The following is a 12,025-nucleotide window of genomic DNA, read 5'->3' as shown; positions in this document are numbered from 1 at the left end:
CTCTGAAACTAACTACGACTCTGAATATAGAAGCTGCCTTACTTTGCCGAATTTGGACTTCGCAAATTTGTTCATAACGTGGCGAGTAATTTGCGCTCCCATGTAAAAATGTCTATTCATTCAAAGCAGATTTTACTTTTAAGAAGTAAATGGTGATATTATAATGCGAGATGCCTATTTACTGTCAGATTGATTTATTGACGAATCACAGTCATCTTCACTCCCTTCGTTCTTCAACAGTTGATTTTACCCCTCGCCATTATCTTCTCGTCTATTAATTCCTATGTCTGTGTTTGTGACCTAATTATTTTATGTAATTTTTATCGATCTTCAACTAATTTTTTCTATATTTTTGGTTGCTATCTTTTTGAATGATTACAAAGTTCTAAAAAAATTATTTGTAACATAGATAGTGTCTTGGATAAACATGTAGAGTTGTACATTTTTACAAAGTTCTAAAAAAATTATTTTTAACCTAGATAGACATAAACACACGAACATTTCCTATGTCATGTTGATCAACTTGACATCGGCAATGTTCGTGTGTTTGTGCCCTAAATACTCAAAAACTACTCGACCGATATAGCGGAAAATTTCAAACTTTGTTCTTATTAGTGCCAAGAGTGTTTAGAGAGTTGAATGGTAAAAAAGGTTGGGGACGCCCGAGGAATACTTAAAGAAATATCTCTGAAAAAGGAAAAAAATTAATAGCTGCCCTTTGGCTTATGACAATAATTTGTTTTATTTTTTAACTTTCTGTAGTGATTTTCATCTCCCGTTTTTAAGGCGATGCACTACGTCGTGTAATATTTTAAATTGAGCCGCTATCAATAACAACCCTTACGTAGATGCCGATAAGGTTTAAATTCCCGCTTAACACCATCCGCCTGTTTTCATTAATGCAAGAAAAAAACATGGCCAAAAAGTGCCTTTTTATTTTATTTTGTGGATGTTCAGGCATAAATATTTAATTTTTTTCCGATCATTTTATAAAAAACTAAATTTGCCACATTATACAATAAAATCATTACCGAAAATAGGTTCGCAGGTAGGAGATTTTGAACTTTAAAGCAGCTTTCATAGGCCTATACATTATTTTTTTCTGGGCTTATAAAAAGACTTATATAAAAAATACTCGATTATTTCAAAGGTCAAGATGTATTCTACTCGCAGTATTTAATTAAAGCATCTGAAACATTCCTAGGCGACCAAAATTTCAAACCAAAAACACATGATTTTGCATTAATACGTACTTAACGAGTTATGTCACAAGTTTTCTGTTTAACGCATGCCCATGTTTTAACGGCTCCTGTTTGAACACCCCTGCCGTTAGAAGCTGCCGACCTTGGGCCCGGAGGAAGAGGCCCAGTTCAAAGCCCTGCCGCGTCGAGTTCTTTGCAGCGAGATGCACTCTGTAGCACTATATTGCACTCTACACATACTTACTGCCATGTGGTCCTTGCACTTCATCCTTTATACACATACTAACTATACTTCTACTCCTGATTCTCTATACGTGTTTCCTTCACACCTACTTCTAGCGAATACCTACATTATATTGTATGTGTTTTATAATAGTCTTATGGGTGCACCCAGTAGCTAAATCAGATGCAATTGTGAAGAAGATGGTAACTGGATAACTTATCAATTAGTTAAGTTACAATTCGTTAAGTAAGTATTAGTTAAGTTACAATTCGTTAAGTAAGTGTTAGTTCAGTTATAAATTAATAAGTTACAATTAAACACACACTTAAAAAGTGTCATAAAGTCATGAAAAATGATTGAACAAAAACCAGGGTAAATGGGTTAATTCGGTTGAGTTTGTAGTTTAGTTTTTTTCATATCATTGTGTTGAGTTATCGTATTGATCGACTAATTCGGGAGGAGGGTATGGTTACCGCCGCCCCGGAAACCATTTATTGGATAACCAACACCTCTGCCATACTTCACCAAAAGTGGATCGCTACATTTGGTGAATTAGCAAGGGTGCCCGGGTTCATTGAGTAAGGTGTGTTTATCGTGCCAGATCGGGAGAGGCTCGTTTGGGGAGACCCTTTGAACTCTCCATCTTGTCTCTCGACTCATCGCCTTGCGCCGTAGTGGGAGGGATAGATTCATGCGTAACTCCTGGACACACCAATCCCTAGATTCCTAAACACCTCTCATACCTTTGTTATTTTCTTTACCAGAATTTCCTCTTCTTTCTTTCCCTAAAAGGACACTCCACACAGCATCCCCAAAGATGACATTAATTTAAAAAAAACGCGAGTTTCGACATCGTGATAATACATTCATATTTTACGAAAAGTTTATTGGAAAACCTATCAATTCATTGATTAAGGGCCTGCAATCCCGTTTTTAATCGGATTAAGAGTAATTTGAAGAGATTCTTAATAAATTTGCAATATTCAATATCAGTATTTTTTTCTCCGTGTGTAATGAGGGGTGACTTAGCTAGAAGAAGATTGAAACTCAACGCGTTGTTCCACACGGCTATTAACTTATACAAATTTTATTTATAGTACTACAGGCAAGTTAGTATAATGTTTTATGACTTATTTGTTTCGTTCGAGTATTGTTAGCAGGTTGGTGAACTTGTTTTCGAGTCGATTATTCAAGTATTCGAATGTCACCTCCTCTGGAAGTCAACGAATCCAATCTGAACTTCACACTGTGCTGATTCATTATTATTGTAAATTAATGGTTCCACCAAAACTCGAATTCACCTGCTAAAATAATTTACAAATTGATTTGCAAATAAAGAAATTAAGGCGAAGCTTAATGCCAAATCACTATTCGGATTAATCTTTATAACGAATTGGTGTAAATTATGAATACCAAAAATATGCTTTAGATAAATTGAAGGTTTTCCTGTCGTTTCGCTTGAGTAGAATACAAATAAAAAATAAATTACTCAATAAAAAATATAAATACAAACTACTAAAAAAAAAATTTTTTTCATTAGAAATGTATGAACGCGTAAAGGAAACAACTTTAAAAAAATACAGTATTATAGCTAAAATTATCTGTGACAGTTTCACTTGATTGACTTTTTTGCTTTCTTATAAAATTATTTACAAAATAAATAAAAACCAGTTTTTTGCTTGAAATCGAACGTTACTAGACTCCGTTTGTCAAGCGATTTTAATGCCTATTACCTACGATATAAGGTATACCAAGAATATACACATTGTTGGCTTGCAGCTTCCTCTTAAATGACAGTTTTCACAGCAGAATGCATTTTTAAAGATGAAAACGGGTTTTATTTTGAATTAGAATAAATTTACAATAGTGTTGTTGTCATTTTTTCCAAAATACTTCGCGATGCGCCGCGAACGGGAAAGAATGACGTTAGGTGATATGTTTTAAAATCGGTTCTCGGGAGCAAAACCCCAATCAAACGGAAATAAACTTTTCGAATACGCAAAAAAATATATAAAAACCACTTGTTTTCAACTTAATTACTACAAGAAATAACTGGGAGATGGTAAAAGGATGAAATGATGAAATATGGTGGGAGATGGAAAAATGCATTAAAGTTACATTGTTTTCTCAATGAAAGTGGTGTTCTCGGGTTAGGTTAGGTTAGGTTAACCCAAACTAAACCCTCTTTAGGGCATGTGCGACTTATACTTGTAAACATTATAGAGAAGTTGAAATCAAGTGTTGTTATTCGCGTTCTATTGATTTCCGCTCTTAAATTGCATTTAAAAATGTCAACAACCTGATGTCTCAATTGATCACAATGCATAAAATGAAACCTGGAAAACTTCGGAATAAATAAATTAATTTCTAACAACAGAAAATCTCTAAAAGTGTTATCCACACTAATTTTAAAAGAATATCAATGTTGCCAATTGACATAAGACCTTTCCACTCCCAGGCTCCGGGCAGGCCAACGAAACTGATCCGTCTAAGAAATAATTTCTGGATAATATGAACATTTTCTTCCAAGTTACTAAATATACATACTATAATAATCTCAGTACTAAAAAAACACTAATTTTGTGACCAGTACTGCCATCTATTGGAATTTTGTGGAAACACTGATTGGTAAGAATCTCGGCTATTTTTTTTTAATACCTGATTTCGCGACTAGTGCTGCCATCTATTGGTGCTTAGTCGAAACATTGAATATATTGGGATGAATCTCGGCCAAAACAATAATAAACAAACCAACTCTCACGCTGCTTTCCGCATTGGTGGGTAGAGCGGATGGACCGCCAAACAAATCGGTCTTGGCACACACTCCTTGCTTCATTCACATTCATACATAATCTCATACATGTGATTGACCTGACTAAAGTTCACTTGATCATTTCATGTCTTCTATCTGCCTAAACCATCTAAGTTTTCCTGTATTAATTTACTCACTACGCTTACATCAGTCTTGCATTCTTTGAGAATTTCCAGTTAGCAGCGATAATAATTTTCATATTATAATGAAACAGCGGACGTCGTTTCACAAAAATTGAATGATAAAAGTCCTACCTTTAGAGCTGCCATCTTGCTTATCACTGATGTCTCCAATTCTCTGCATTACCGACGCACTTTCATATCCAAGACTCGAATCAGCGTAGTCGTTTGAAAGAGGTTCCTGCTTGATGCCGCTAGGTGTCGCCGCTAGTTTCTCAGCCAACAGAGGATTGGCTGAAGCAATATTGTTGAATTTTCCTCCGTTGAGGTTTTGACAGTTGGAAAGGGGATATTGAAAACTGTTCCTCAGGATGGCCGAGGCTGTGCTCTGAAGGTTTTGCAATCTCTGGTGACAGTTGAGCTGTCCGTGCTGCATTTGCAGCATCTGCTGGTTATTTGAGAGCAGCATTGAGGTTTGGTGATGGTTGCTGAGATGGGACTGCGGAACATTGTTGTTTTCTTCTTGCTGTCAAATAAATAAACGAAATGTTGTATTATAATGAATAAGAGAGATCTACCACTTTGAAACTGGTCACAAAAATACTTTAATAAATACACAAAAATACTATATTAAATACTCTAAAAATACATACATTAGAAGATAGACGTAAAATAAATGATTTAACGTTCTTATTCAAAATACTTAACTCTAAATTCGACTGTTGTGAACTCCTTCAACTTATAAACATACATACACCCACAGTAAGAACACGACAAAATACAATATTCTACAGCAGCACACATAAGCGTAACTACATTGCCCACTCTCCGATACAACGACTTCACACCATGGGAAATCATTACTTGGGTGATGTTGACATATTCAATACCAACTTGGCAAGTTTTGTGGATCATTTAAAACATTTATTTCAACAATACTCCTAAACACATCATGTAAACCTACAAATAGCTGTAATTTTCTGTTTTTGTTTCTTGTGTTTGTATGACTTGTTGCATAGCTTTTATCAAATGTAATTTTATTCTTATTTTTTATGTTTCAAAGTATCTGTATAATTAAAATTATACCGCCAACCATGTAAAAGCCCTCTGGGCGTTAAATAAATAAATAAATAAATAATATATATTTATTTTTCAATTTTTATTTATAAATTTTCCCTCGCTGGTTTTCAAAATAACAACTCTTACAGACATTCTAGTAGGTACTCAAATATTCCATTGAAGTTAAAAGGTTACAGTTGAGATTCACTGGAGACTATAGATAAATAATTTTTAGTTTTGTAACTAACTAATAACATCATCCTTTCTTTGCCAGCTCCATGCTTCACTACAATACAGTGTTAGTATCAGCACTTAATTGTGTACTGCTACCTTCGTTTCTCTCTTTAATTAAATAAAGTATGTTACCTTAATCTCAATATCCCCGCATCCCGTTGCGTTTACAATCCCGCTGGCCAAGTCGGTGAAGAAATTATCCAAGAATGCCGCCTCGCCCAGCTGCTTGATGAGGTCGTCAGCGTCTCCCTGCAAGTTGCAGGAGCTGTCGTCGTGGGGTCCGGGGCCATCTTGGCCCCCTCCGCCCCCCTGGCCACCCTGGCCGCCCTGCCCCCCCTGTTGAACCCCCATGGGGGACATGTGGGGGCTCAGACTGGAGTGGCCGTTCGCTACGGCGTCCTAGTCAGAATAAAACAACAGCATTACTAAACGAACTATATATCTAATTTGATTTATTTCATATCACAGATATAAAGTTCAGTGATGTATGACCACAAAATTGTGATGGTATGTCATGTTTCAAGTAACCTTTTAATTTTGTGTACCTTAGTAATACTAATAATATGTAATTAATACTAATTGGAATTTGTAGAGCGCCGTGTTCGTGACATTAAAAAACACCCATCGAATTCCAACTAAATTACACTACGATGAGTGTAGTTGTTAAAAGGTACGTTTTACTGGTAAGGGCGACAGCAATAATATGTACTTGAGTTACTGAAAAGGGCAATTCCGAGATTTATGGGGTACCTTAGTGAACCCACTTTGGGTAATATGTGATTTTTACTTTCAGGTATGTAAAGGTTAAGGGTCAACTTAACATTATTCATAATCTGCTCGTTCGTATATGGCGCTAATTTAATTATGATTTGAAAGTCATGCTTTAAAATTTATTAATGATGATTTTTTTGTTTTAATCCGTATGAATATGCAATATGAATATGGATAAATAGTTTTGTCTTTATAAAAACTCGTTTCTTTTTAGAAAGACATACAAATACGGCGATTTGGTCCAAAATTGTAATCAATTTGCATGCCTTTCTTGAAAGCAGTGAGTTTTTATACGGACTATTAATATTGCATTATTGAAGCATAACTTGCAAAAAGTGTTTTTTCTTTAAATAACGAGCTATGAACGAGCAGTTTACGAATAATTTAAACTTAAATCTTTATATTAGGTACTACGATTGTTCGGGCCTCGAGCCACTCAACGAACCTCGGGCCCGGTGATTTATCACTCTTGAACCCACTCTCGGCGGCTCTGGTTATAATTACCTGTAGACATGACAGGTCGACCATCCTTCCATCGCTGTCGGGGCACCACAACAAATCGTCATCAAGAAATGGCATCGCCAGGGCTCCGGCTGGGCCCAGCACATGAGTTCCCGCCAATGTAATGATGAAATCCAGAGAAACAGCGGTAATCAAACCGCCGTGAACTCTAGCGAAGAGATAACAAACTAACACACTTCGTCTATTCACTCACAGATGTCTCTGCTTGTAAATTTATTAAATCGTTTGCAGCAGAAAACTTATTTCACTTTTCTACTGACTCACAGATGTCTCTGCCTGTTAAAAATATTATTAATTCTTTACGTAGAAAAACTAATTTCACTTTTTTTGTCGAAGTAACGGTGTATAATATATTATGTATATGTTATTTGAATATATTAATTTTCGAACACTTTGTTTACGAAGTATAAAATTGTAAAATTCGTTTAATTATTTTGTAAATAGTAATAATAATAATAAATAGCGAATTTGGCATCAGAGGACGGATTATCCAAGCTAGATTTATATCTATATATTTTTAGGTAATAGATGAACACATCTGACACTAGTTTAAATTCGTTATTAAATTTATAATATTAATTTGAACACTGTTTTAGTAGGGCTTTAGGATTTATTGTTATGTGGTTTCCTCGTCTGCGTTATCTCACGCCGTGCATCCAGCGCTTTTTCAAAAGCGACCTGAAAATAAAAGGAAAATAATGTTAGTTAAATATATATACTTGAACATAGATGGCAATGCAAGACTAATATTAATAAATTATTCACATATTTAGTTATTCTATTCGACAATAGATGGCAATAGTAGTCTAATTTTAATATGATTAGTAATTAGAATTTTCTCCAACAGGTGGTGTAAATTAAACAATAACCAATATTTAATTTTTGTAATTCAAAAATAATGCTGAATTTATAAATCTGGGTCTGTCTGTTTGTGCGCTTAGTTCCTCTATTACTACTCATCTCTACCGCAAGGTTTATACAATACATGCATATTATATTTTAGAATGTAGAGAAAAGTCAAGCATCGCCGGGTAAACGTCAGCTAGTTAAATGAAAATTGAGTTATTGAATTTACAAGCTATCCGCATGAAATAAAAATAGGTTATTTGCATACACAGGTTTTCCAATAAGAGGTGTTATTTTGATATTCAATCGTAAAAGATCAATGGTTTCGTTGCTTGTGTGGCACGTAGCGCCGTCTTGTTGAAAATAAACGTTGTCCAGATCAATATCATCCAATTCCGGCCATAAAAAATCATTAATCATCTCTCGATAGCGCAATCCATTCACCGTAACTGTTTCTCCAGCCTCATTTTCGAAAAAGTAAGGTCCAATGACTCCGCCGGACCATAAACCGCACCAAACAGTCACACGTTGAGGATAGAGAGGCTTTTAAACAATGAATTTTGGGTTTTCCGAGCCCCAGATGCGACAATTTTGCTTGTTGACGAAGCCACCGAGGTGGAAATGGGCCTCATCACTCAAGAATATTTGCATTTGATTCACTCGAGTGAATTTTAATAATTTCAATGCGTTGTTGATGCGTGTATGGTTTCATTTTTATTAATGGCGTAGTTTCTACTTGTCAAATGTCAAAAAATGACAGCTTAAAAAGTAGCATCTACCGAAATAGCGGGATATTCAAAATAACACCTCTTATTGGAAAATCCTATACATGAATTTTATTTCGACGATTTACAAATATTTGAGATTTTCGAAATTGTCTTTACAATTGTATGATTGAAACAGATATTATAATGATTAGGTGTTCCAGCCTATCTTCTAGTTGCAGTAAGGTGGTAGGTATGATTAGCATGTTAGTAAGGATTAGCTAGTTTACCTGGCTATATCTCTGTGGATGTCAAACCTCCTGGGCCAGGTCATGAGGCCTCGCCTCCTTCTAGCCAGTTTCGGGCCCGCACACCAACTGGAACAACACAAATACAATTTCATTAGTTAGCGATCAATTTATTTACTTTGCTTAAGGCGATGCACTACGTAGTAATTTAAAATCTTGTGTTTTTGTTTTGAAAATTTGGTCGCCTAGAAATGTTTCAGATGCTTTAATTAAATACTGTGAGTAGAATACAACCTGGCCTTTGAAATTATCGAGTATTTTTTAGATAAGTCTTTTTATAAGCCCAGAAAAAAATAATGTTTAAGGCCTGTGAAAACTGCTTTAAAGTTCAACATTCCTACTTACGAACCCATTTTCGGTTATGATTTTATTGTATAATGTGGAAAATTAAGTTATTTATAAAATGATCGAAAAACATTTGAATATTTGTGCCTGAACATCCACAAAATAAAATAAAAGGCACTTTTTGGCCATGTTTTTTTCTTGCATAAATCAAAACAGGTGGATGGTGTTAAGCGGGAATTTAAGGTTAAACGCAACGCTCGTTGTATTCTACGTGTTCACAGATGGCGTTAATTAATTAATTTGGTTTAAATACGCTTTTGCAAGGTATTGCTTTACAATATTAAGACAAATTATTTGTTTGCGCCCTCATATACGCAAAATGAATATGAATAAATAGTTTTGTCCATATAAAAACTCAATTCTATCGAGAAAGGCATACAAATACAATATTGGATTGAATCATCGGTAAAATATTGTATTTGTGTGCCTTTCTCGAAAGAATTAAGTCTTTAAACGAACAAAACTATTGATTCATATTCATATTGTGTATATACGGGCGCAAACAAATGATTTGTCTTAATATTGTAAAGCAATACCTTGCAAAAGCGTATTTAAACAAAATTAATTAATTAACGCCATCTGTAAACACGTAGAATACAACGAGCGTTGCGTTTAACCTTAAGCCTTGTCGCCATCTACGTAAAGGTTGTTATTGATAGCAACTCAATTAAAAAAATATTACACTACATAGTGCATCGCCTTAAACAATATCATTAATTTTTTGAAACTTAAAAATTTAAAGAGTTAACGAGAAACTTGTTATCAAGGTTAAACGCAACGCTCGTTGTATTCTACGTGTTCACAGATGGCGTTAATTAATTAATTTTGTTTAAATACGCTTTTGCAAGGTATTGCTTTACAATATTAAGACAAATCATTTGTTTGCGCCCGTATATACGCAATATGAATATGAATCAATAGTTTTGTTCGTTTAAAGACTTAATTCTTTCGAGAAAGGCACACAAATACAATATTTTACCGATGATTCAATCCAATATTGTATTTGTATGCCTTTCTCGATAGAATTGAGTTTTTTTATGGAAAAAACTATTTATTCATATTCATATTGCGTATATGAGGGCGCAAACAAATAATTTGTCTTAATATTGTAAAGCAATACCTTGCAAAAGCGTATTTAAACAAAATTAATTAATTAACGCCATCTGTGAACACGTAGAATACAACGAGCGTTGCGTTTAACTCGGTATTAGGAGGCTTCACACATTCGAGTTTTACTGATAGTTTGTTAGGAAACCTGTCAATTCAACCGGAATACGAACAATTTGAACAGATTTTGAATAAATTAGCATTATTTTACATCAGCAAAATACACTGTGAATTTTTTCATGCCTATAACATATTAAATAACCGAACAAAACGTGTTTTCAATAATTTTCTAAACTTACTTTGCGATTTTTTCTATCGAGGGGATTTCAAATAATTAACATTTAGGCATTACAAATGTATAGATATTATCTTCAAAATTAATAAATATTTTTTTAAAACTTAAAAATTTTACGAGAAACTTGTTATAAATCGGTAAAAATGTTTATGCGGGGCTTAAATAAATAACCAAACAAACCACTTATCCATTTTTCCAGAATGTAAACCCGTTTTTTTATTTTCGCAACGAAAGAATCACCACATTATTGTTTTCTTGACGGAATAATATGTGATTTTGTTATTGGTATTGTTATTATTTATTGTTGCATTTTATTATGTACCTACTGTTTACAATATTGCCATCTCTGTATATGCTATTATGCAAATATAGAACCAACTCTATACCTTCCTACCTATTTAATAAATTTATTAATATTATTAACCGCTCAGGCCTCTGGCGTATTGACCGCTATATTATATCTTAAATACGCTGTCAGAAGGTCGCAGAATTTGTATGTTTTTTCGTTTTGCAATAAAATCCAAATAAATTAAATATTTATGAATTTATCCGAAAACTAAAAAACTGTTTTTAAAATTTTAAGAAATACGCTTTCAAATTTTGTTATTGGAAATAAACATGTAATTTTAAAACAATTTTTTTTAATGTTTACACAAAAAGTGTTTTAAATGATTCACCGTTTTTTCGTCTAAAAATTGAACCAAAATTACTGAACTAGAATTACTAAAATACTGATGAAAAAAACACATATTTTACTATGCAAATGTATTATAAACATTAATGTTACCTCATTATTATATCTTTTCATACCAAAATAATTAATTCACCAAGTTTCAAGCGTTTGGGTATAAAGGCTTATATTTGAATTCTTCTGTGGTTAACTTCTAGATTCGAATATAAAGCGTCGTATTTTTTCTTTCTAATACCGATTAATTCACATTTCTCACACGTACACACGCAATATGATTATGAATTGTTTTGTTAGTTTAAAAACTGAATTCTTTCGAGAAATTCATACAAATATAGTATTGAACCGATTATTCAATTCAATATTGTATTTTCATGATTTCTTGAAACAATTCAGTTTTAAACGAACAAAACAATTTATTCATATTCATATTGCGTACATACGGGCGCAAACAAATAAGTTGTCTTTATATTGTAAAGCAATACCTTTCAAAAACGTTACTTTAATTAAATTTATTAATTAACGCCATCTACGAACACGTAGATTATAACGGGTCTCACGTTTAACCTTAAGTTTAATTCTATTTCTTCTCTTTTGTAAATTTAAAAACTATTATGTTTTTAAAGTTTGTAACTTTCTGTTAATGCGATGCACTAGGTCGTGTAATATTTTAAATTTAGTCGCTATCAATAACAACCCTTACGTAGATGGCGATAAGGCTTAAATTCCCGCTTAACACCATCCAGCTGTTTTGATTTAGGCAAGAAAAAAACATGGCTAAAAAGTGCCT

General features: G+C 33.6%; 1 protein-coding gene across 1 annotated transcript in view; it reads right to left on the bottom strand.

Moving 5' to 3' along the window:
• Nucleotides 1–12,025, bottom strand: part of Eip74EF (Ecdysone-induced protein E74) — a 491,406-nt gene that overhangs the window by 294,307 nt on the left and 185,074 nt on the right. Inside the window, exons 3-6 of the mRNA XM_089643115.1 lie at nt 8,783–8,869; nt 6,925–7,620; nt 5,782–6,048; nt 4,492–4,882 (exon numbers count right to left, since the gene is read on the bottom strand). Coding sequence (XP_089499241.1) covers nt 4,492–4,882; nt 5,782–6,048; nt 6,925–6,999 — 733 coding nt within the window. The 5' untranslated portion in view covers nt 7,000–7,620; nt 8,783–8,869. The remainder of the gene's footprint in view (nt 1–4,491; nt 4,883–5,781; nt 6,049–6,924; nt 7,621–8,782; nt 8,870–12,025) is intronic.

Source organism: Hesperophylax consimilis, chromosome 19 (genome assembly GCF_061612785.1).
Source record: "Hesperophylax consimilis isolate HC1 chromosome 19, BYU_Hcon_1.0, whole genome shotgun sequence".
Lineage (NCBI taxonomy): Eukaryota > Metazoa > Arthropoda > Insecta > Trichoptera > Limnephilidae > Hesperophylax > Hesperophylax consimilis.
Note: the sequence above shows the minus strand (reverse complement) of the source record. Positions and strands in the feature narration are given on the sequence as shown.